Source organism: Primulina eburnea, chromosome 13, assembly GCF_022965805.1.
Source record: "Primulina eburnea isolate SZY01 chromosome 13, ASM2296580v1, whole genome shotgun sequence".
Taxonomy (NCBI): Eukaryota; Viridiplantae; Streptophyta; class Magnoliopsida; order Lamiales; family Gesneriaceae; genus Primulina; species Primulina eburnea.
This window is the reverse complement of record NC_133113.1, coordinates 30,273,428-30,299,762: the sequence shown is the minus strand read 5'-3', so window position 1 is coordinate 30,299,762 and position 26,335 is coordinate 30,273,428. Positions and strand designations below refer to the sequence as shown.

Sequence of the window (26,335 nt, the reverse complement as noted above, 5' to 3'; positions counted from 1 at the left end):
CATCAAGCTTCTTATACAAAAATATTATGTATTTTATGAGGAGAATATCTACGAGTAATAGTTAATATTATACTTTAATAATATAAATATTATATTTAAAGAGCACAACAGCTATTATAAAGCCTTACGTGGATGATTAATTATTTATTTATAGATATTTTAGCTTTTTTATTTTACTGAAAAAATAATCGATATTCATATTCGAAGACCGACCACGCGAAAAAGGAAATTTGAAACCAGCCTGACTTCATCGTTGAGAAGAGAGCTTGAATTTGCAAAACCCCTAAAAACTCCATTACCTGGCGGACAAACACGCGCTCTCGCACTTCGAACCCTCGCCAGAATGCCAATCTCCGCGGCCATCCAACGTACGCTGTTCAAAGACAAGGACGGCGGCGGCGCTGGTGGAGGAGATACCCGTATCACCATAATCAAAGATCGCTTCTTAAGCTTCTTAATCTGGCAATTTCTCCAATCTACTTGCGTATTCTTCATCTTCAAGACCATTTTCCTTTCCCCCTTCACAACGAAACCTTTTACTCCCACTTTTCTATCATTGCTTTCTTTCCTTGCTATCCACTTTTCCCTACTCCTTTGTTCCATCTCCATCTTTTTTATTTCCTCTCCTCATCTCCTTCCCGTAGCTTCTCCTATCGATGTTTCTCTTGCCTTGCTCCGCCTTATTTTTGTTCCCGGCGGTCAAAATTCTTCGGAATCGAGGAAGAAGGTGAGAGTTTGGTTGAGCTTTACTTTGTTCGTGAGCGTGTTCGCGGTTGCTGGGGCATTGTTTGCTGTTTTCATCTGCTGGGGTTGCGATGTTTATCACATACAGTCAGTTTCTAATTCTAAGACCAAGAGAGCTGGGTTAGTTGGAAATTTGGGGTTTCGGGGTTTTATGATGGGCCTGTTCTATGCGTTGCATTATGTTTATAAGCAACGGTGGGTTTTGCGCTTCCCGATTATTCAGGTATCCGCTGTTTCGTTATCTCCAAGCATTTCTTTGTATTTTTGGTCAGTTTACCAATCTTAAGGAGAAGGTTGATAAAACAGTGGCTTGTTAGATGCGTTAGACAGAACTAAGTATTAGATTAAAGAGATTCGAAGAGAAATGAATCTGTCTGACATTTTTAAATTAGCGAATTGATAAATGTTGTCTGCTCCACTCGATTACTTTTCCTAAGACTATGGGTCTATTCCTACTCCGAAACTTAAAAGAAAAACATATCCATTTTCAGCTATCAATAGTTATTAATCATATTATAACATCTAACTCCGAGGTTTGACTATCCTGAACATTCTATAGCATTGATTAGATATTTCCTCGGACATGATATAAATTTCCATAGATTGGGAACTATTGTTTAGTTTAATGAATTTGCTGATCCATCTTCTTGTGTCTGCAGCGTCCTCCATTCTTTAGCTTTAAGATGGGGCTTCCTCTAGCTGTGGGACGAGCTTTAAGGTTTTCAACTACTGGTTACTTAATATCTGGTTCACTTGCATTTTTCCTGCCTGCTGAGTACAGAAGCCAAGCCTCAGGGATAAAGTTTGTTGTTGAACAGATTATATTCTATTTTGGAAGTCTTCTATTGATTTTTTGTTGGGAATTAAGTGACCACCTACTCCAGGTTTCTCCACCAACTAGCTTGTTGATATTGCTTCTGTTTTTTTGTACTGTTGTACCTTTATAAATCCTTCAATGCTTTTCTTTTTTAGACAAAAATCCTTAAGTACTTCTAATTTGACCTTTCTGATTATGTAGCCTGTTAACCATAGTGTTTCTCTACAGGTGCTTCATACAAAGAGGTTTGTATTTGCTCCTCTAAAAGGATCAGCCGCAGCAGAAACAAATCCAAGTGACCAGCTTCTAGCGACACTTGAGGAAAGCACGCCAAAGTCTCTTTTGCAATATCTTGCTTATCTCGATCTCTGTATGTTGTGTGAGAGTAATGTTGATACATGGCGCCTAGCTGCATTCTTTGAGGAAACCGGTGAAACTTATAAAAGAATTATAGCTTCATGCCTGGGGCCTTTGGAAAACTTCACTAAAGAACTTGCTGAAGGTCTAGAGAGCTCATCAGTTGGTAACTCGTTGCAGTTGTCGTATCAGTTAACTTCGCCAACCAACCAGCTTGTGGCTTTGAGACTTTCAGAATCATTTTATGACTCCCAGGTATATTATTAATGTTTCCTGATCATGCCCAACAAGAAAAAATATCATTATCCAAATTCTGAATGATAAGATCATCAACTTATCTGGGAACATATTGTTTGCTAATGTTGAAGATGCATGATCAGATCATATTTTTCATTTATTTGTAGTTTGCTGTTTTGTGCTATATATTCTAAATATCCAGTCTTGCACGTCTAGTAGAACATTCAGCCTTGAGCACTCTGAAATTTGAGAGTTATGAAGCAAAACTGAGCTTCTGACTAATGTAGCTGGTTTTAGTAGAATAAAAAACTCGAAGGCTGCATGTAGTGGCTGGTGGTATATTGGAGTGATTTTTTATTGAGTGATAAATAATTAGATTTTCGGTAGATAAAAAATCATAGGCCATGATTGGTAACATATTTTGTACATCTGATTGAAGATAGGATAATTAACTTAGATAACATTGGAATGACAATTTTGCCTCCTCCTTTCATTTTTTCTCATCATCTTTGCTTCACCTTCTCGCTACACAACTGCTAACTCCAAGCTACTCTACTTTCTCCCCCCTTCTCCTTTCCCTCCGTCCTCACTCTCTAACCCTGCAGCTGCAGCACTTGTCCTTTGCTAGCCATTTTTAACTCATCTGCCCGTCTTTTGCTTCCCTTCCCCAATGGCTGTCCTTCATTTTACCACCTCACTCCCCGTTTCTCCTAGTCTCTCTTCCCTCTTATTCCTCTCCCCCCTTTCATGTTTCATCACAAGTGATATTGTTTCACATCAACAAGCTTCCAAGTGTGAATAGGTGGAGGACTGAGGGGTAAAAGATAGAGGTTGGTTTGAGGAACAGTGCAGTCAACAGTGGAGGCAGGTGAGATGTGGGAGGAGTACATTGGAGATAACCAGATGCATTTATCCATTGTTTACAGGCACATACAAAAAAATTTGGGCTGCATCGGTCAAAATGAAGTATTAAGCCGATAAAATATCCCTTCCAACCTAATCAAACCTGCCATGCACAAAAACATGTGATGAAAACCAGCATTTATACCTTCATACTGTGCTATGTTTAGTAACTCTGAAAGAGTTCATTATTCAGCATTCATGAAACCTGATCGACATTGCTAAGCATAAAGATTGCTATACATTTAGATAGTTAGTTCCTTTGGACTTGATTGGATCATTAATTGGTCCCCCCATCCAACACTTCTCATTTTGATTGAAACGCTTCTGATGAGTGTATTAATATTGATACCCTCATATTTAAACATTCAATATTATCATGGGTTACTGCATAAATTATTCTACTAACTTCATGCAGTGTGTGGGCATATCTAGCAAAATTTGAGTTTCACATTTAAATTGAGGAAATTTTAGTCTCTCTCTGGAAGGTTTGGTGTTGCTGAAATAGTAAGTTTAGTCGGAGAAGACTACAAAGAAATACTTTATAACTTGCAGCTTGTTGCGGTAATCATGAAGCATTATTTTTCTTCTTATGGTTGTCAAAAATTGAATAATGAAACTTGACAAAGTACTTTTGTAACATTTTGAAAAACAAATAAAGTAAAAATACTATTTGTTTGGTGGTGTTGCATAATTTCGAATTTCATTGGGAACAAAAGGGAGAACTGGTATTGTTTAATGTGATATTTGTTTAGAATCGTTCCCAATTTCCTTAAGGGGGAAATGAAGCTAATTTTATGTCAACTATTTTCAGCTTTTTACATGGTGTGCTCGAATTGTTTCCTCCTTAACTGCACGATCACACAAGGAGGACAGGTTTGGTGTTGCTCAACTGTCAGGTAGCAATACTACTGTGATCTCAACATTGCTATCTAGTTTGTTAGCTGTCGAAACTCTCATTGGGAAAAAGACCAACATACCATCTGAACATGATCTCATCGGTCATACTGGAATCAAATGGACAACCATGAACACAGGGAGAAGAGAGTCAACGGGTAGTACCATGGGAAAAATAAGAGGCAGCCCTGTTTATGCCAAAGCATATGCATTGGCTGATATTTTGAGAAGTTCAATTTATCTAATCGTTTCTGCTTTTCATGATGAGATGCTGAATAGTGGCAAAGCGGGAGGTCTTGAGAAGGATTGGATCATAAGCAGCAAGCCTCTGTATGGAACACGTGATCTTCTTCTACAAAAATTGCACCTCTTCTTGGATTTCCAGTCTAATTAGAACTTTGATTGGTTTTTGGGTTTCTCTTGTTCCTTGCGGAGATATTGTAAACAAGGTGCTTCTGCTTAAAGCTACTCTTTCTTGCTCAAGATGCATAGTCGAGACTTTGATGAAAGTGCCCATGATGGAAAAGCAAATATATAATAAAAATTCATGTTGTCTACACCTTGGAAGAAAAACTTTCGAATATACTACAGCATTAAACTATGGATTCGAAGATTTCTGGAAGAAGGAAAAACCTGAGAAAGCTCAACTTGCTCCAATCTGTTTGCGTTTTCTTGATTTCATAGTCTTAAATTAGATTGTTTCCAGAGTTTTTTTGGATGCTTTGCACATTGGATATGTGGTCCTGGCCATGTTACTGGGACAAGAAATTTTTCAAAGATTTTGCGATGCTATTTATGCAGAATGAGAGTATAGCTTCTTCACGCACTCTTTGTTTATCCTTGTGATTGATTAATCGCTGATTCGATGTCCCGAGGAATCCTAATATCAGAAGAAACCTGAAGGCGTAGCTATTATTCTTACCTTCTATTTTTGACTAATTTTATTACAATTTAAAGGAAATTGCAAAAAAATAGATTTAAAAAAATATGTGAATGGCATGTGGTCTGGTGTGGTAAACATCGAGTGGCATTGAATTTCTTGTTTGAAAGTGGATGATAAAATGAAACAGTTAATAATATTCATGTTTGTTTTATTAGTCCTGACCTTTTTTAGGTATAATAATAGTAATTAATATTTACTACATTATTAAAATAAGTTGTTATATTAATAAAATTTGATGTTATAGTTTTTATTCAAATACCAAAATTAATCTTATCTTACTTAATATTTTTGTTCAAGAAAATTAGAAAAAGTATATTATCATAAATTTATTGATATTCAATACATTTTGTTTAATGAAAAATGGAGGCTTTGAAAGTTAATAAAAAATAAAAAATGGAAAAGAATTTGCATGTCATTTTGATTTTGGTCTCAGTTGCGTGCTGGGGAACTTCACAATTATTCCTAATATATATCGTCGATTATTATTATTATTATTATTATTATTATTATTATTATTATTATTATATTAGAGAATCAAACGACCATTTTGAAGATAGCAGGGATTCTCGTCGTTCCTGCGCCTATGAATTCCACCTCAATCACTGTGTCTTGCTGCGTCGGTGCCACCACTCTCAATCACAGGATACCAAAATGGAAGGCCAAACCGCCCAGAGCGGCGCTGGTGGAGAAGTCGAAGCCCGTGCCTTCCCTCAGAGGCGGAGGCGGAGGCGGAGGCGGGGAGAATGCCGCTTCTGTTGTCCTGCGTGTGAGAGATGATGACTCCACGTCCAGAGCTCTTGCCAGAGACCGAGCTGATGACTCCACGTCCAGAGCTCTTGCCAGAGACCGAGCTGATGATATGCAAGCAGAAGCCAGGGCAATGGCCCGTGCGGTTGATGCTTCTGTCTACAGCCCAGAAAACTTGACCCGCATATATGGCTCCCGACCAATCAAGTTGGTGGGAAGGACGGTGGAGATTTTCGCCGGAGTGGGTGCATTCGCTCTAAATCTGTGGCTGGACAGAGTCAACGGCGGGCTTGATAGGAACCAAAGAATGCGAGCTATTGAGCTCAGAAAGACCTTCACTAGATTAGGACCTACTTTTGTCAAAATTGGCCAGGGATTGTCCACGAGGCCGGATTTGTGCCCGCCTATATATCTCGAGGAGCTTTCTCAGTTGCAGGTACCCTGTATTCCATTTACAGTTAATCTCGGTTTATCGATATTTTATATGGGTATTGACAAATCAGATTATAACACACAACTGGTGTTCTTTTCAAGTGAGGATGCATCGATCATGATTGTCTTTCATCAGTGAGATGGAAGATGCCAATAATTTGTTTATTACTGTAGCAATAAATGCAGATTGAAAGTTGCAAACATCTTCTTTTGCTTGTTGTTTACCTAAAAATATGACTGAGAGAACTATTTTAACTTTTAATTGTTTATCCTACTGTTTATCAGAATTATGATCTGATTCAATAAGAAAGACTACTTCATGTCTAAGGAACAAGCAGCTATTGTACTTTGAGTGATATCCTCTTTCTTTATTGAGATGAAAAACTTGTTTCTTAACCACAGTTTTAGTATCTTTTGTACCACCCCGATTAGTGAGTAAATCATAGAACTTGTATTACTGATATAGACTGAAATATAATTTGCAATTAATATTTGATTTGATATCTGTTATTACCTTAAATCAACAGACATGAAATCTCAAGAGCAGCGATCTCTGCTTGAAGTTTATTTTCGCTGCTTTTTTAGGAGTGGTCTTGGTTCTATGTTTTCTTGGAGTTTGTGAAAACAAAATTTATTTGTTACTGGTGGCATCATTGAAGCTTTCTATTGCAAAAGTGGGCAGAGTTGCATGAACTAGAAAGATATTCAATATAATGTGTATCTTATAATATGTTTTATAATCATATACATTTTCCAGTAATCCAGTCAACTTTATCTTTATCTAAATAATTATTTTCACCACTTTATTTAGTTTCAGACAAAATCCTTGAAATAATGATAGTAAATTTCAAGCACACCGATTGATTTTTAAGGATAAAAATAAGCATTAAAGAAAATCAAGGTGAAACTAGCTTTCACAATCTGCCCCTTTTTGCCTTAAAGTCTTGCAGTGTGATCCTTCATTTTAAAACCCAAACCTGTCTATTTCTTCAAGCATCAACGGTGCAACTTTGAGCATCATGTTTTCGAATTGCGGTCTCAGTAACTATAATTAGGTCGATATAACTTAGCGTTACCTGATGCCAAGTTGATTAAATGATGTTGTGATTTTCTTGTTGTTGTTGGAGTAGGATGCATTACCCACATTTCCAGATTCGGAAGCTTTTTCTTGTATTGAGAAAGAGTTGGGACGTCCGCTTGATTCTATTTACTCATCAATATCTGCATCTCCAATTGCGGCTGCCAGTCTAGGCCAAGTTTACAAGGCACAACTGAGGTTCTCTGGGCAGATTGTCGCTGTGAAGGTGCAAAGACCTGGTATTGAAGAAGCAATAGGGCTAGATTTTTACCTGCTACGGGGTTTAGGTTTTCTTGTAAATAAGTATGTTGATATAATTTCAAGTGATGTCGTGGCTCTTATAGACGAATTCGCTAGAAGAGTTTACCAAGAACTCAATTATGTACAGGTTAGTTTTCTAGATTATTCTATTTCACTGAAGCTCATCCAAGTTTGTCGTAATATTGCATGTGGTGTCTACTAGGACATGCTCTTTGCCCTTCATTTAGTTGCATGAACTAGAAAGCTAGTAGGTTTGAATGTTAATTTTGACAGGTCTATGCAGGAGGGTCAAAATGCAAGGAGATTTAAAAAGTTGTATGCCGACAAAGAAGATGTTCTTGTTCCAGATATTTTCTGGGATTACACGAGTAGAAAAGTGCTAACTATGGACTGGGTTGAAGGGGTCAAATTAAATGAGCAAGATGCCATAGAGAGGCAGGGGCTCAAAGTTCTGGATCTGGTAAACACTGGGATTCAATGCAGTCTTAGACAGCTGCTTGAGTATGGCTATTTCCACGCTGATCCTCATCCAGGCAATCTCTTAGCGACACCTGATGGGAAGCTTGCTTTTCTTGATTTTGGAATGATGAGCGAGACTCCTGAACAAGCAAGATCTGCGATAATTGGTCATGTTGTGCACATGGTTAATCGAGACTATGAAGCTATGGCACGTGATTATTATGTTTTGGACTTTTTGTCCCCTGATGTGGATGTATCTCCTATTGTACCAGCTCTAAGGAACTTCTTTGATGATGCTCTAAATTCAACTGTAAGCGAGCTCAATTTCAAGACCATTGTGGATGGTTTGGGTGCTGTCTTGTATCAATACCCGTTCAACGGTAACGGTTTACTTTCCTTGAAATCATCTATATTGACTGCATTTGATAGGTCAAGTCTATGTGAGAACATTGTCCTACTTCACGCAGAGGGTGAAGAAATTTTAGGGTATATATTTGTTCAAAAGTTGATTGTAAGAAGGAATTTTGGAAAATAGAGGAGAACGATGTAGAAAACTGTCTCAGTTGATGTATCCTGGCTGATAAACGATACCTGAGAATGTTATTTTGGTGAAAAAGGATGATTTGGTTTATATTTTAAATATGGATTAATGTTACTGAAAATCGGGTCAAAGAAAAAACATTGTTCTTTGTTGCAGCAAGAAGAATCCACAAAGCCACTGAAAATTAACTGTCCAATGTACTTTGTTTAGATTCCTGATAGAACTCAAATAGCAATTTGGTGTCTGAATCCGTCTGCTGATGGACTAAAACCATTGCATCCAAAAATTCATAATTCTGAGATGATGAGTTGAATGAAGTTTTTGTATAGGCTAGGTTCCTTTTTATGCTTAACTGTGGGTTGTGTTTATGGGTAGACCTTCATTTGATAGCGTCGAGCATAAATCTTCTGATAAGTCCTTACCTCAAAGCGAAAAGTATGAATTACAGACTAGCAAAGTTCTAGCCACTATGTATAAAGGGGCCATATTTTTATACGACATTATTCTTGCCACTTGTCTGTACTGCATATACAATCTGTAGCAGGTGGTCATCGTAATAAATATTGTATGAAACCAGTTCTTTTTTCTCAGTTGTTGTAAATTAGAAATATGTCTAGCAATTTATGTTAGCTAAAGAGTTTTGGTGCTAGGTTGTTTATTACATAATTCAAATGTTATAACCTGGTATCATGCCTTCATCTGCATTTCTGATTGCTATTTTTACTTGATTTATTTTTGCAGTGCCAGCTTATTATGCGTTGATTTTGAGGTCTCTCACTGTTCTAGAAGGTTTAGCTCTATATGCTGACCCTAATTTCAAGGTGCTGGCTGCGTCGTATCCGTATTTTGCTAAAAGGCTTCTTACAGATCCTAATCCGTATCTGAGAGATGCACTTATTGAGCTGCTTTTCAAGGATGGGAGATTCAGGCATGTATAGTCTAAATTGTTTAGTTCTGGTTAGTGTAAGTGCGATTCTCCCAAGTCATTGGCAGAATTAGAAGCTTACTTTAATTGTTTATGACAGGTGGAATAGACTTGAAAACTTGCTGGTTCAAGGGAAGAAAGACCGAGATTTTTCGGCCAAAGATGCTCTACAACCTGTTCTCAAACTACTGTTGGGTGCTGATGGTGAAGACCTGAGGGTTTTGGTAATTAAAGAAACTGTTCGCGCTACTGAAGCTGTTGTGCTGGGTTCAGTGCTTGAATCATACAACTATATGCCTGATCTTGTTCGGTCTCTTATCTATAATGCTAATGCAACCAGTTCATTTGCAATGAACATTGCCGAACAGGAAAGTATGCTGGAGCTTAGGGCACAGGTATTCAGAATATGGGCACTTCTACAATCCTCAAATAACTTTGATCCCAGTATTTTGCAGCCCATAATTCAGGTTAGAATTCCTCATCTTCTTTAAGTTTACTTTACAAAAACTGCAATACCTCCCTGAAGACCGGGTAACATCACATTTGCAGTCATTGCTAAGATCAGTGTGCGAATAACATTCATTGTATTGTTAATCTACCGTGAGAGGTAATTAAAATAGTTATGCTCTGACTAACTTGAATAATAAAAAACTCTTAACACACCTCCTCAATCTTGAGTTTGTATATGATATATTATTAGTGGCTTGTCACAAATACAATGTTGTGACCCCCTACTACCTCGGCCATCTAGGCGGTTAAAAATTTTTAACTATTTTTTTTTATAGATAATCATATAAAATCACAAAACCGCCTTGAATTTTTTTAAGTAATTTTTTTATAGATAATCATATATAATAATGCAATATAATCACAAATAGTCATCATTTTTATGTAAGATGTTTAATTAAATAATGTTTAAGTATAAAAAAGCTTCATACAATATAATATTATCTAGATAATATGCAAATAAATATATAAATGCAAACTAACAAGATAATTAATAAATATTCATCATCATATTAATGTTAACAAAGTAATAAATTACTTTTACCAAAAAACTAAATTTAAATTTCAAATTTTTAATCCATTATTAGAACAAGTACTAGACTAAAATTCCAACTCCGGTTGTTTATCTTTTTCCGCCATTAATCTTCAATAATAAATCGATAATAATAGGGGAAAAAAACAAATTTGATTTTTGAAATCACAAAATCTGAAAATATTACGAGAAAATATGTTAAATAATTGTCTAACTAAAGCTTCTTATTGCTGGCGGAAGGAGGCGACAGACAGTTTGTGTGGTAGACTTAGTGGTTGGTGGTGAGAAGGAATGAAAGCTAAAAGTTAAAAAAAAGTTTAGTTCTCAAGTTTTTGGTGAAATCAAATGACCAGAATGCAGTAGCCCCTGGTAGATCTCTATCATATTCTCACCTAGCATAAATATCATCGATATATTTGACTATCTCTGTTTATTTTGATCCACAATCCCAAGCAAAGAGAAGTTTGAAACATTGTGATTGATGTAAAAGGGAAAGGTGGATTATGATCCATAGTGTACCATATTATGAGTTAGCCTCATTTCAATCCATAGTGGAAGAAAAATAGTATTTTGTTGTTTTGCTTTTGAAGAGCAAGCGTTCGCTCGTATGAGCTGACCCAAGAAGCTTTTTTTATCGAACCAGGTTCTGCTAGAACCAGGAGCACGAAGGTTGGGAGGGCGTTTGGTTGGTGGAATCACTCAACGACTCGCTGCACGCTTACTACAGCAAGTTCTCCGGGCTCCACCCACAATTCCTGCTTCAACTTCGTAATTTATTTCCAATTATTTACTATCTTTGTAAATCGATTCTTCTATTTACTGTGGGGGCTCGATACCCCCTCCACGTTATGCCTGATACAAAAACTAAACAGAAACTCACATATGATATGCTTTGTCGAAAATGAGATTGGTGTTGAAACTCTTCCTTAAACATAGAAAATTCCTCCGACAAATGATAGAGTGACTACTGCAATGTAAAACTTTTATTGGCACTGTTTTTTCTTCTATTTTATGTCCATTTTTCGCTTTGCAAATCAATAATTGGCATGCATGGTTATATTACTTCCATTTATACATTCAAATTTTACTTTATAACATTTTAATTTTATAATTGATTTGGTTAAAGCTTTGGAACTCTCTTCACTAAACCTTGAATTATTCATCCAGGTCATATTTCAAAATAATTTTTTTATCAACTTTCGTAGGATACGAGGTATTGTAATTTGTAAATAGGCAAAAACTTGTGTGAACGGATAATATTTGTGAGACAGATCTCTTATTTGGATCATCCATGAAAAAATATTACTTTTTATGTTAAGAGTATTACTTTTTATTGTGAATATAGGTAGGGTTGACCCGTCTCACATATTAAGATTTGTGAGACGGTCTCACATGAGACCAACTCTTGTAAATACGATTGATTCAAAATATTTTTCATGTGAAGATACTTTAATTAAATAATTGTGTTGTTTTAATGTTATTTTTTCATATATATTCCAAGCCTTAATTTTATATTTTTATTAAATATTCAGTTCAGTCTTTATTGAATTTCTTGTTGATATCTTATATCAAAATACATAAATTCAATTTATCCGGTAAGAAATCTATAAACAACAAGCACACTCACATTTCTATGTACACTCTCTCATTACTAGTCAAATGTTCTAGTTATTTGAGACTTTTATAGAACAACTATTTATTTGAGCGTCGTAATTTTTTGGTCAGGCACTCACGCCTCTCATTTTACTTTGTGATTCTGAACTATCAAGTGTAAGTCTGTCATTTAGATATGCTCTAATCGAGTAATATATATTTTTGGCTACATCACAAATATATATTTCGTAATTGATCTCAATATTTATTATTTAGCAAATAATTTTTACTATACAATGAATTAATGAGTTGGTCTCTTTTGAAAATTTATAATGTATCTTTATTTATGAAACATGTCAATCATGTCCATATTTACAATAAAAATAATATTTTTGGTATAAAAATAATTTTTTTATGATGACTCAAATAGAATATTTATCTCACAAAATTGTTCTGTGAGACGGTCTCACGGGAAAGTTTGTGATAATTATATTGTAGAATGTAAAGCACATAGATATATGGAATACAAGTTGAATTACGTTTGGAGCACTGATTGTGAACATGCAAATAAATTCAAAGGATGGCGGGCCGCACTGCACAGCAAATGGTGGAGACGCGTCTCTATCGTGATTTATATTATATTATATTAAATTATAAAATAAGCGAATAAAAATTTCAAATATCAAGAGAATTGACATTTATATTCTATTTTTTTATTTGAACTCCATCTTTATTTATAAATAAATTTGACACATATTTTATACATGAAATAAATTATATATAACATAAAATAAAATATAAATATCAACTCATATGTATTTACGAACTACATAAAGTGAAAATCTAACTGATGGAACATCATTCGATAGATATATGATTAAATGTTAATGGACAAATAGCATTTTACACCCTAAATCAAAGTAAAAAAAAACATAAAACTCTATATGTAAAAATTAATATCTGAGAAGATGAATTTGAAATCAATCATTTTCGATTATAGTTTTATTTTTTAAAATGAAACTATAATAAAATTTTAACTTTGTATCTTACTTGTTTATATATCATTAGTAAAAAAATATAATAAATTTCTAATTGGGTGAACTTGAAACTAATCCTAATTAATATGAAATACTATTATAACATATAAAATATGAATTTAAAGTTTATGGTTTTATTTTCTAAACAATAAAAATATATTTGAAAATCATGAATTTGAAATCAATCAATCCAAACACAACGTAAAAGATTTTGATAATTGGTTTTTGTAATTTTGGTGTCGTATTATGATTAGAATTTTCTGCTGTGTACGTTAGATTATTTGAAAATTTGCCGGTTTGAGAAATATTAATAGATTTTATTCAGATTGAAATTTCTGTGAATGGGTTATAATTAAGATTTAAGATAACATATTTTGGAAATTGCTAAAATACAATACATTTTAATAAAAATAAGACAATTTTATAGCTCAATAAAAATTTCTTTACCAAACCCATTTGTTTCATTAATGAGTAACTATTTTGTGAGACGGTTTCACGAATTTTTATCTGTGAGACATATCAATCCTACCGATATTCACAATAAAAAGTAATACTATCAGCATAAAAAATAATATTTTTTCATGGATGACTCAAATAAGAGATCCGTATCACAAATTACGACACGTGAGACCGTTTCACACAAATTTTTGCTTTCATTATTTTATTCGGATATTAGAATTTTCGAACTTATTTTCAAATAAAAATCAATCAAATCAACTTCACATATATTTTTTTTAAAAATGGTTTCTTTGAATATATAATAATATAAACATGCATCTGATGATCTCTAAACATTAAATCTTACATGCAAGTTTACATAAAAAAAACAGTTGCTTAACTTCTGTTTTGTCTAATAAATAAATTCGTTTTGAAAAATAAACTTGATATATTTTTTTACATAATTAAGCGTAAGCATGGTTACTGATCTCGTAATACCAGCCTTTATATACGTTCTTTAATTCAATATTTTAATTTACACAAAATTTTTTGTGAGACGGTCTCACGAATAAATTTTGTGATATAAATATCTTATTTAGGTAATCAATGAAAAATATTACGTTTTATGCTAAATATATTATTTATCATTATAAATATGAACAAAATTAATTCGACCAGCTAATTTATTTAAGAGTAGGTTTCTTGTAAGACGTTCTCACGAGTCTTTATCTGTGAGACAGGTCAGTCCTACCTATATTCACAATAAAAAGTAATACTCTTAGCATACAAAGTAATATTTTTTCATGGATGACCCAAATAAGATATTCGTCTAACAAAATACGACTCGTGAGACCGTCTTACACGATTTATTATCTATATTTAATTGAGGTGAAACTTCAAGGGGATCTCAAAGTCAAGCCAAAAACTTTAAATCCGTGTGTAAGCAAAGAATGAGAGTGGGCAGAAAAGACCAGGAAGTTGAGTCAATAATTTACACTTGCAAAATGCTAATAATATTCATATATATGCTTTTATATCAATACCCATTCGACTACGACTCACATCTCTTTCATCTCTATTTCACTAGCTTGTCCACGCATATTACAACAGATTCTGATAATTATTAATTTTAACGTCTGATTTTTCATTCCCAAAACACATTCCCCAAAAATATTTGGGTCCATACATGAAAAAAAAACTAATAGAATAAAAACTCAAATAGAATTTGATGAGGAGAATCCAATCCCATATTTCATATTAAAGTATAGCATTGTGCAATGACAAAGTCATTTTTTGTTTTATGATTAGGTACATGCAGTTGTTGTCTTTCAATGTACACTAGGAAAGCACTCTCGATAATGCGGTAACATGCAAATTACGCTAGTCGGATAAATTATATTAGAAAAACTTTGTGCCACAAAGTTTAGATTTTAATATAATATTGTGAGTTGTGAACGAGAAAGAAAGGAACGAAGAGGGGAAGACTGCACAGGGAAATGTGCGTACATAATAATATACACACAGAGGAAACGTGAATCGAAATATTCAATCAATGTTAAGTCTCACAATTCCAAGCTTCCTCGTCTTTCTTCTCCTCGTTCTCTCTTCTTTCCCGAATGTTTTCTGCTGCCATCAAATTGAGCGTGATTCTCTCATATCTTTCGATCGATACATCTCCTCCTCCGCCACCCCTCTGAATTGGTCTTCTTCCGCGGACTGCTGCGAATGGGAAGGCGTAACTTGCAGAAGCTCTGATGGTCGAGTTAGCCATTTATCGTTGCCCAGCAGAGGCCTCCGTGGAACCATTTTTCCCACCTTTATTGTCAACCTCACTTTTCTGTATCACCTCAATCTGTCGAGAAACCAGCTCTTCGGCCCTGTTCCCGGCAGCGTTTTTCGTCGGCTACGAACACTGGACTTGAGCGACAATCGTCTCTCTGGTTTAATATTTCAAGCCAATCGGGAGTTGCCCATTTCCATTCGAACGCTGGATCTATCAGGTAATCTGTTTAGTGGGTCGATCGATCCTTTGTTTCTTCGTCTAGGATCGCATTTGGTCCAGTTCAATGTCAGCAACAATAGCTTTACGGGGCCAATCCCTTCATCTATCTGCAGCGGCTCCCCGCTTCTTGAGACCTTGGATTTCTCCATGAATAAGTTCAGTGGCGTCGTGGCTCCGGGGATCAGTGGGTGTTCTAGATTGCAAGTCTTCCGGGCAGGTTTCAACGCTCTGTCGGGATTGATTCCGTTGGATATGTACAATTTGAAGAGCTTGGGAGAAATTTCCCTCACAAACAACCAATTTTCGGGGCCAATCGACAACAATATTTCTATGGTTTCCAATCTCAGGATTTTAGAGCTCCATGTCAATGAATTGAGTGGTGGGATCCCTCCGGATATAGGGTTGCTTAAGAATTTGGAACAGCTCCAGCTTCACACCAACCGCTTGAATGGCTCCGTGCCCCCTTCCTTAACAGATTGCTCCAATCTGAAAACCTTGCTTGTGCGAAACAATCTGTTGGAAGGAGAAATTTCAACCCTTGATTTCTCTAAACTCCAGCGTCTTCAAGCCATTGATTTTGGCAACAACAGCTTCACCGGAGAAATACCCGGAAGCCTCTGTTTGTGCCGGTCCCTAACCGCGGTTCGGCTGGCGTACAACAAGCTAGAAGGTGAAATTCCAACTTGCATGGCTTCATTGAAATCTCTAGCCCACCTCTCGGTTTCAGACAATTACCTGTCTAACGTTGCTGGTGCTTTGGAGATTCTTGAACACTGTGACAATCTCGAGGTCCTCTTTCTATCCAGGTGCTTCAACAACGAAACGATGCCGGACCTCCTGAATCTAAATGGATTCCAAAATCTGCAGATACTCACTCTGGGAGGGTGTCAGCTGAAGGGTCGAATCCCTCTCTGGATTGCTAAACTGAGGAAGGTCAAATTGTTAAATCTCTCCTATAATCAAATTTACGGCTCGATTCCGACTTGGTTAGGGGATATGCCGAGCCTATTTGTCCTAAACCTAACACAAAATTTCCTGTCTGGAGGTCTTCCACGCGAGCTTGGCCATTTACCTGCTTTGATATCAGATAACTCAAGTTCAGACTTGAGTTATTTAGCGCTGCCTTTCCTATTCGACAGTCTCCAGTACAATCGCCTGTTTAACTTGCCGAGGGGACTGAAAGTCGGGAACAACAGGCTCACTGGCAGTATCCCAAAAGAGATAGGGCAGTTGAAGCTTCTGCACACACTGGAACTCAGCAACAACTTCTTCAATGGCAGCATCCCTACCGAATTGTCCGGTCTCGTTAATTTGGAAAGATTGGATATGTCAGGAAATCATCTTTCGGGCGAGATCCCAAGATCACTACAAAGGCTCCATTTCTTGTCTGCATTTAGTGTCGCATATAATGATCTGCAAGGAGAAATTCCGAGGGGGGGTCAGTTTGATACGTTCCCCGCTTCTTCATTTGAGGGGAATCCAAGACTCTGCGGCAATGTGCTGCATAGAAACTGTCCGGTAAAGTCATCAGTTGAAACGTCATTAGAGGAAGAGGCGGAGAGTTCGTCTGATATACCATTTGGGATTGGATATTTTGTAGGATTTTTTGCAGTTAGTATCCCTTTGGTGTTTTACAGTCCGTGGAGTGTCAATGATGTTAGCCCTGGTAATTTTCATCCACAAACTATGTCAATGTAATATACCATAACTCATGATACATAATGGCTCTTGTATTTTTTACATCAAATATGTTTTCATAATCATTAGAATTCCAGTAAATATTTTGATGAAGAGAGATTGTTGCTGCAAAGAGATGACTTTAAAGATGAAATAATGACGGAAAAATTCTTAAATAAAATAGAGGTTTGAAGTGCTTTATCCAACCTTGAATCTAGCTTCTCTTTCACAATACAAAAATAGGCTAGCTTTACAAGACCAGATAGCCAATTCTCACAAGTAAAAACATAAAACTAAGCATCAAGAAAAAGGACCATAAAAACTAGCAAAGAAAAAAAGGAGAAACGAGACTCCTTAAAACCAAACCCTCTAAACACATGAAAACCTATCAGCGACGACTAAACATGAGAAAAACAGGGCTCCATGATAAGAAAGTCTTCCAGCTCTGGGACTTCATCAAATTTCCAGCAACCACAATGTCGAAGGGCACCACCAATGCTTGCCTTATAAACTTCCAAGAATTTTTCAATGGACTTGCCCTTAATAGCATGGTGGAACTAGCAACCATTCGCAACACCATTAGCTACAATTTTCTCTGAAACAGCGGCAGATTTCAGATTATCTCCAGATTTTGTAAGGGTATCATTTTTCATGGTGGTAAAATCCCCAATTGTCTGCACAACTGTCGTCAATCGTTTGGTCGAATCAGAGGCCACCTCTGATGATTTGACAAGCTTCGGATCCCCATTTATGCTTTCCTTGTTCTCTTCAGAGGGTTTTCCTTCCCATACTTGAGCCTAAATGACAAAAGCCGGACAAATGAGAAATATACATGGATAACAATTGAAGCCTTACGTACCAGTACAAGAATATCAAATTACAAATAGGTACAACATTAACTCACCTGCTTCTGGAATTGCTGTTGCTTGGCTTTCTTCTCCTGAATTCTCTTCTGGCGATCCTCGTAAAAATCAAAATCATCCAGGATGCATTGTTTAATGGCATGATCTTTAAATATTTTGAGCATCTGAAGTCCCAGCTCCAGTCTAACCTGTACACAACACAAGAATAAAACCTTTATTTTTAATATGCCCTTCAAAGTAACCAATTAAACTAATACCGTTAACATTGTTGACAGTGAATCACATTAGATAAGCGAATACAATATACCTCCTGTGTGTCCCTACTATTAGTAACTGGTTTGTTTTCATTATCTTCAAGAATAATGTGTTTCAACAGACTGTTTGGTACGTCCTTAACAATGTGCCACTTAACAGGGAAACAACCAATCCACTTGTCCTGCTGCCAATACTCAACGCTCTTGTTAAAATCAACAGGCCCAACCATCTCCCCAACACCGACAAATTGACCACTGGTGTTTACCTATGTAAAAGAGAACATGTCAGAACAATTAACGTAAAGGCCATCAACTCAAAAAAGTACCGCACAAAGGCCTAGATATGCTTACCGAGAAGAACAGGAAAACAGGGCAGCCTCCAGGCTTGCTTTGAGAATCCTGGTATGCACCATCCAGCTTCTTGTTACCATTAGGTGTGCTGGTCCAGACATTGTACTTGATGCTCTTGTGAACATCATCCTCACTGTATGACTTGATAATAAAGAACCTTGCATCTGCATAGGTTTCGGGGAAATCTGGCCGATTGTACTGTTCTCGATCGGGACACACACTTGATTTCTCTTTATCATTATCAGCTGCCCCAGTCAAGGCAATGTTTTGCCCTTTGACAGCAAGAACGGTTGGTGTAAAACCCTTCTGACTCTTTGAGACTTTGGCTCTCGGTCCTCTGTTCAGTTCATTCAAGCCATCCATGATCTCATTGCCATAACCATAGAGACTGTTTCCTCTTCCCCTGGGCCTATACTTACTATCAAGAGCCATCCAGTCGCGTCCATTTGTTCGTGAATCATATCCATTAGATCCATAGCCCAAACCCGACTTATAAGCTTTTCCATATTGACCATAAAATTTGTTGGGAAACAATCTATTCATGTATCCATTGGATGTGTTCATGGCAGGCATTGGCCTTGGGTGGTGCAATCCCTGGGGATGAAACAAATAGTTATATTAATAAACCTCTAAGATAATTATTTATATGTTCTTAAGAATAATAGATATTTCATAAGAGCTTAAAGTGTGAATATCAATCCATTTTGCAAAACAATAGGATATGCAGAGCCGCACGTAAATGCTTCCCCCAAGATGTGAATAATTTACGGATAAGAAAATAGTTTGACACTTTGACGGAACAAAAATACTTTACAGAACTACAAAATGACATCAATTGTGGTGGTCAGATTAGGCATACCATGAAGTGATGTTGGCTATACTGAATCCGAGATGAAGGAACGTCATTTCCAATTTCACTTGGTGAGGTTAAGGTAGAACTACCTATAGATCTCGGTTGTCCATCCAAAAAGTATGGGTTCTCCATCCATGGGATGGGTACCTGTATACCATCGAATCCAAACCTAGGGTCCTGATAACCAGAAGCCGGAATTCCCCCAGTCAAAGCATTCCTTCCATAGGTCCCGTTCACATTAAATGAAGAGTTGTATGTTGTTCTCGCTTGTGCTGAAACGTTATTTCCCTTCGTGGTCCCACCATTGGGAATTCCATTAGATTTTGAATTGACAGAATCAATAGGCAATGATTGGTCAGCCGCAGCAGCAGTGGCTATATCACCTTTTGGAGGGGCAGCCATAGTGGGGAATTGACCACCCGTTGGTGTCAGTGACTGAAAATAAGGAGTTGGGTACTGATAGTGCTGAGCTCCATATGTCTGACCATCATGTCCAACAGTTGGAACAGGAGAGACAGCCGGTGAATATGGACCATAAGGAGTATAACCATACCCATGGTGGTACATCAGTGACCCATTGTCACTGTAACCCTGGAAATTTTCCAAATGTAGGCAAAATGTTAAACATTATGGTTTAAAATTTTATCAGGCTCGCAGCTAACAAGTCAAGAATTTACATAACAATAAATTAAACATTTGATCAGGAGAAAGATAACTTACGGCAGGGATCTCTAATCCATCATGATTCATATATCTGTTGTACTCATCCCATTCATTACCGGTCCCGTCATAGCCTAAATACAAATGGGCCGGTTAAAGTCAGGAAATGTGATACAAACAATAGTATTCCAGAGTAAATCCCAATTCAATAACCTGCACATTCACGTGCAAACAACAGAAAATATCAAGATTTACAGGACCAACTTACCACTAAAATAGTATGCAGGCGGATAGCCATTTGGGAGGTAACACATTGTTGGATCCATGAAATCCGGTATTAGAGGTGAGATAGATCGATCAGACTGAATCCTATTAGCCGCATTAGCAGAATCAACTGAAGGCTGAAAGTTCACAATTTAAAAATCATATAAAAAGTTTGAGACGTGTTAACACCCTAAATGATCGAAACAATAGTCAGAATATAATTGAAGTACAATAAAGCGCAAATACCTTTTTGGTGGCATCTGATACCTCAAAAGTTTTCGCTTGTGAATCCAAAGTCAAATTCTGCAACAAATCTGCACCTTCTATAGCAGTAACAGTAAAGGATCGCATAGTTTTACCGCAAAAACAAAAATAATTCATGCAATGACTAGCCTTGCTTTAAAACATAAATAAATTATTCAAAATAATCTCAGCAAAAAAGCCCCTTGATATTTCAAATCATTAGTCTGAATTAGTACGGGATAAAACAGCTAGCATTCAAACTCCGTTCCTGTATGAATCAATAGTATAGAAAACCTCACCGTCAAACGAAGCTTTAGAAAAACAAATTATTAGATAAAAACTTCTGTCTAGCCAAAAATGGTTTTAACAGTACTTAGTAAGAGGGGAGTATTCAACCAGCAGCAGGTAAATCTGCACGTATATGATACCAAATAAAATTCTAATTCCGTATGATCCAGACCCAAAAATCTCAGAAAAAACTCCATTTAAAATTTTTTACCCCACCAAAGAACTAACACCTTCAAAACTCAGCTCAGATCTAAAAAAATACATAGACCGAAACTGAGTATAAAAATACATGAGCATATAAACAAAATAAACTACAAAATAACAAAACCCACAAAACTGAACCAAAAATTGAAATTATAATAAAAATCACACAAAAAATCAGCGAAAGGATACGATCTGCGGTAGGAGCAACGGCAGACATGACCTACGAAAAGGATCTTCCTTTTTATTGAAAAATTAATCGAGAAATACGGCGGAACCCTAAGTCGACCGCGGTAGAGGAGTACAAGTCGGAGCCGCCACAAAGCAAACTCTAGTAGGGTTTGGGTATTGAGGAAGCCAAAGGAAATCTTAACAGTGCGTTTCCATCTTAAATTTAGTGACTTTCAAATACTATTTTCCCGACATCCCTTCATTTCCGTGTATTTGAAAATCTCCCCCATCTTGGGTCTATTTCATCCGGGTATCTGAAACGTGGCCTCTTTTCATTGGTTTAATAACGTAATCGTTTGGATAAAGTAAAATAGTAAAATAATAGAAATACAATAAAATTATAACTTTTTTCAAAAATAGAAAGAAAACTGGATTCTTGTTATAAAAATTAGTAAAGAAAAGAGAAATGAGAGAATTAGTGGTATTCATTTCAACTAAACACTCTTAGGTTCTTATTTATAGAGCAGGGATACACAAATAGAATACCTTTTGATCGATAATTAAAATATAATATATCTTTAATAAATATAATCATTTACGATTAAGAAATATGTTTATAACACTCTCCATAGATTATTATTCATATGACAACTGTTTTTTAAACCATATATGACAGTAAGTTTACTTGGAGAAGATATGTGACTCAAATATTGTTTCATTAAAACATTGACAGTAAAGTGTTAAAAAAAATGAGCGAATGAAATAAGTCCAAAAATAGATGTCTCCCTCGGATATCCTTCTTACGATGGATGGTTGCATCTCGTTAAAACTTTTGTTATGAAAAACCACGTTTGAAAAAACATCGACAATGAAGAAAGGCACAACTCGGACTACTCCTTCTGTTGAGAGCATCACTTGAACTCTTTAAGTTGTCCGATCTTGCATGTTGTTTTCCCAACAATTGATGTAGATAACACCTTTGTGAAAAGTTTGATCATATCTTATTCAACCTTCCTAGTGCAGTTTGTACTATGTGATAATGCATAAATTTTGCTTAGATATGGTACTTTGAAACCAAATATTTTATTTCTTCATTTTTAAGTCGTCAACCAAATAATCTTCTAAATTTTGAATACATTTATAATGAAAATATAATTGGATGGACATAATTTTTCTTTGCAAACCTATATCATGTTTGATAGATATCGATAAAGTCGTTTGACATAATTAAGGTATGATAGTTTATAAATAGTGATATGAGAAATCAGTGAACTTCTGATACACTACATGATTTAGAACTAATTTCGGGATTGGACAGAGTATCAAGGATCTTTTAGATGAGTATATTCCTCCTTTAATTCACAGGGGGGTCAAATTTGAATTACTGTGTAAGTGATTGAATCGATTTCAGTCTAATTCGATATACTAAGAAAAAATAGCGCTCTGTAGGATTTGAATCTACGACATCGGGTTTTGGAGACCTACGTTCTACCGAACTGAACTAAGAGCGCTCTTTATCAGGATAGATAAGAGAATGCAATGAAAATTATTCTTTTTGTAACCCTTAAATGTATAGTTTCATAAAATGAATGATTTCGTCCAATTTGATCTCAATTGATTCCTCTTTACTACTCATTTGAGTCATAAAAGGTAGGGATGACAGGATTTGAACCCGTGACACTTTGTACCCAAAATAAATGCGCTACCAAGCTGCACCACATCCCTTCAGTTGTTCTATAATGTCATTGTAGAGAATTCATGTCTTGTTTTCCATATCCATAATTCTTACAGTGAGAAACACAAAATTTCTGCCCATTTCATCTTTTTAGTTTCATTTAACATATAATAATAAGAAAAAGAAAATCTTATGGATCATTGTACATTTCAATTTGAATTAGGATTTCGTGTACAACTCCAAGTGGCCCTTGACTACATATGCATATGATATATATGCATTATCTTTATTTTATGTATTACAATAAATAAAAAAAAGAGGTTTTTCAATGCGAGATCTAAAAACATATTTCTCCGTGGCCACAGTACTAAGTACGCTATGGTTCAGGGCTTTAACAGGCCTATTGATAGAGATTAATCGTTTTTTTCCCGGATGCGTTGACGTTCCCCTTTTTTTCATTTTAGTTATTGACATCGGAAGTAGTAAAGAAGATTAGAGATACAATCAAATATCTGTGACTAATCCTTACTCCTCTTTTTTTTTTCTTTTTCCATTTTTTCTTATTTTTAGAATAAGAGACGAAAGAGAAAGAATAAATTTGTATTCAACGTCTGCGAGACTCGGGTTTAGGTTCGAATTAAATAAATTAATAGAGCAACAAGGGTGGGATAGAGTAGAAAATGCGGGTCTAGGATAAGAATACTTGATCTTTAACTGCAATACCGTGTTGGGATTGAAATAGAGTTTAACATAGTCTTACTTCTTTTTTACCACAACTTTACTTTGATATATTATTACTTAAATTGAATTTATATTTTTGGGAATTGGTTGGAATGTGTTCCTATCTATTAATATAGACAGGGTTTTGGTTTACATAACCGCTTGTGGCAAATGCTTGTCAAAAAGTGTGTGTACCTAATCGTGTAGGGGATTTTGGTTTATTACTAGGAATTTTAGGTTTTTATTGGATAACAGATAGTTTTGAATTTCGGAATTTATTCGAAATATTCAATAACTTTTTTTTATAATAATGAAGTCAATTCTTCATTTGTTACGTTGTGTGCTGCTCTATTATTTGCCGGTGGAGTTGCTAAATCTGCACAATTTCCTCTTCATGTATGGTTACATGATGCTATGGAGGGACCTACTCCTATTTAAGCTCTCATACATGTTGCTACTATGGAAGCAACATATATTTTTCTTGTAGCTCGCCTTCTTCTTCTTTTCATAGTTATATTTTATATAATGAATTTTATCTCGTTGATAGGCATAATAACAGTATTTTTAGGAGCTAGTTTAGCTCTTGCTCAAAAAGATATTAAGAGAGGTTTGGCATATTCAACAATGTCTCAATTGGGTTATATGATGTTAGCTCTAGGAATGGGGTCTTATCGAAGTGCTTTATGTCATTTGATTACTCATGCTTGTTCCAAAGCAAATAATTGAGGCAAATCTAGCTCTCCGCCACCGAAATAGTGCTTTACCCCTAGACGTCAAGTCACTGTTGTGCCTCAACACATTTCGGGGAGAACCAGCTAGCTCTGGGTTCGAGTGACATTTCACCCTCTAACCACAACTCATCTGTTGATTCTTCAACATCAGTCGGTTCAGACCTCCACTTTGTTTCACCTGAGCTTCATCCTGGTCATGGACAGATCACTCAGGTTCGGGTCTATATGCAGTGACAATTGCCCTATGAAGACTCGCTTTTGCTATGGCTCTAGTGGGTTCCCTTAACCAAGCCACTGCGTATGAGTCGTCGTCTCATTCTTCAATAGGCACGCGGTCAGAGCCTTGGCTCCTCCCATTGCTTGGGAGCTTACGGTTTCATGTTCTATAATATTTAGTACAATATTTATGGAAATTATAGATTCTATTCTGTACAACTAGCTGCCACTTTTGAGGTATGGAAATAGACAAATTTTGAATTTCAAGCGATGGATACTTTGGATGAGTCAAAAAATTAACAAACAGATAATTACTCTCTGTTCTCTTAATTGAATTAATATTAAACTCGACCCATTATTTTACTACAAGAATTGAGCCGAATGCAAAATATGTATTGGACAAATACTTATATCTCTAGATATATAAGATTTGAAATATAAAATCTAAGACTCAAATGTTTCTATTGTTGTCTTGTATCCACAATTAAACCTATATGTCTTTGTCCTTAGGATTAGTATAGTTTTTATATATCATGTAGTTTCCCTGAATCAAGCGAAGTATCATCACATATTGTCTTATTCATTTTGTGTTAAAATATAACCTTAATATATTACTTGTTATTAGTTTTTTACTAGACGACTCATCAAGTTCCCATTGAAATAGGATCCACATAAAGAAAAACACTTGCTATTCGTTAGTTATTAGCGGCATCCCGAAACGTCCGAAACTCAGGAAGAACAACTTGTAATAAATACAAAACTGTCCATTCTAGGTCTGTATTTGTTCGAAGAAAATGCTTAGCTAATTCCATGCGTCTAACCAAAAAATCATTTCCTCTTCCAACCTTCCCTTAATTATTTCCCATCTAAATCTTGATCTATTTACAAGAATGAGGAGCATAAAATATATGAAAACTTTGTCTACAACACTATTACATGCATTTTTATATCTCTTCTAATTATGTAATTCATATCTCACTACACTTCTAGTGAGATAAGATATGATTATGCTTTGAAGAATTAATCTAACACATGGCACCAATTGTATCAATTGTGTTCATTCACTCTGGATTCGATAATTTACCCGAGCAAGGGCCATGAGTTACGACTATGAAGGCAGTGGCAAGTGATACTCGAGGGCGACTCTTGTTGCCCGTTATGTGTTTGATAATTTGTTGGGCAAGGGCATGAGTTATAGTCGCGGAGGCTAGCTGAACAATTGGATTTTGAATTTTATATTCGAATAAACTCACCATATTTTAACATAATATATATACTTTCTGAAGCCAAGTGGACAAGTTGATGGGCTTAATTGTCAATGGTCTGAATGTATTATCTTACCTGCACTGCATATTCAATTATCATTATGGATGCAATATATGAGGTGTAATTTTTTTAGTGAAATAGTAGTCATTGGATATATCACGAGGGTAATATCCTCGAAATAAATTGAACTATATCCTTTTTTTGATGATTAAACTCTGATAAAGGTTTCAGTGAGATGTTTAAGATGTAGTTCTTCTGTTGCAGATGTTTTGTTCTAATGTTTTTGGGTTTTTTGCCTTTTGAGTTTCGGCATTTAAATCGTGTTTGGATCAATAGATTTTTAATCTATTGATTTCACAACATTAACTTATTTAATTCAAAAAAAAATTCTAAAAAATAATTAGGTAAATGTATATGAAATTGGAAAAAAAAGAGAAGAGATAAACACAACTAAG

The 26,335-nt window shown here is 35.7% G+C and overlaps 4 protein-coding genes and 1 non-coding gene across 5 annotated transcripts; 3 read left to right on the top strand and 2 right to left on the bottom strand.

Annotated features, from left to right (window-relative positions):
• The first annotated feature begins 185 nt into the window (after nt 1-185).
• Nucleotides 186-4,774, top strand: LOC140809165 (uncharacterized). Its single transcript, XM_073166659.1, has 4 exons — nt 186-967; nt 1,404-1,628; nt 1,790-2,173; nt 3,870-4,774. The coding sequence occupies exons 1-4, from the start codon at nt 344-346 to the stop codon at nt 4,344-4,346; spliced, it is 1,710 nt and encodes a 569-aa protein (XP_073022760.1). The 5' UTR covers nt 186-343; the 3' UTR covers nt 4,347-4,774.
• A 638-nt stretch (nt 4,775-5,412) lies between these two features.
• LOC140809282 (protein ACTIVITY OF BC1 COMPLEX KINASE 3, chloroplastic-like) lies at nt 5,413-11,384 on the top strand. The gene is made up of 6 exons (XM_073166861.1): nt 5,413-6,078; nt 7,205-7,540; nt 7,697-8,252; nt 9,155-9,341; nt 9,439-9,805; nt 11,021-11,384. Exons 1-6 carry the CDS (start codon nt 5,479-5,481, stop codon nt 11,147-11,149), a joined length of 2,175 nt encoding a protein of 724 aa, XP_073022962.1. The 5' UTR covers nt 5,413-5,478; the 3' UTR covers nt 11,150-11,384.
• Nucleotides 11,385-14,889: 3,505 nt separating this feature from the next.
• LOC140809200 (receptor-like protein 3) lies at nt 14,890-17,627 on the top strand. The gene has a single exon (XM_073166697.1). It carries the CDS (start codon nt 14,998-15,000, stop codon nt 17,143-17,145), a length of 2,148 nt encoding a protein of 715 aa, XP_073022798.1. The 5' UTR covers nt 14,890-14,997; the 3' UTR covers nt 17,146-17,627.
• On the bottom strand, nt 17,282-21,488 carry LOC140809201 (YTH domain-containing protein ECT4-like). The gene is made up of 9 exons (XM_073166698.1): nt 21,294-21,488; nt 20,616-20,692; nt 20,374-20,506; nt 20,166-20,239; nt 19,452-20,036; nt 18,593-19,186; nt 18,295-18,507; nt 18,029-18,175; nt 17,282-17,921 (listed from the first exon to the last, which is right to left on the bottom strand). Exons 1-9 carry the CDS (start codon nt 21,319-21,321, stop codon nt 17,682-17,684), a joined length of 2,091 nt encoding a protein of 696 aa, XP_073022799.1. The 5' UTR covers nt 21,322-21,488; the 3' UTR covers nt 17,282-17,681.
• Nucleotides 21,489-22,709: 1,221 nt separating this feature from the next.
• TRNAW-CCA (transfer RNA tryptophan (anticodon CCA)) lies at nt 22,710-22,783 on the bottom strand. Its single transcript has one exon. It is a non-coding gene; the product is annotated as a tRNA-Trp (tRNA).
• Nucleotides 22,784-26,335: the final 3,552 nt, after the last annotated feature.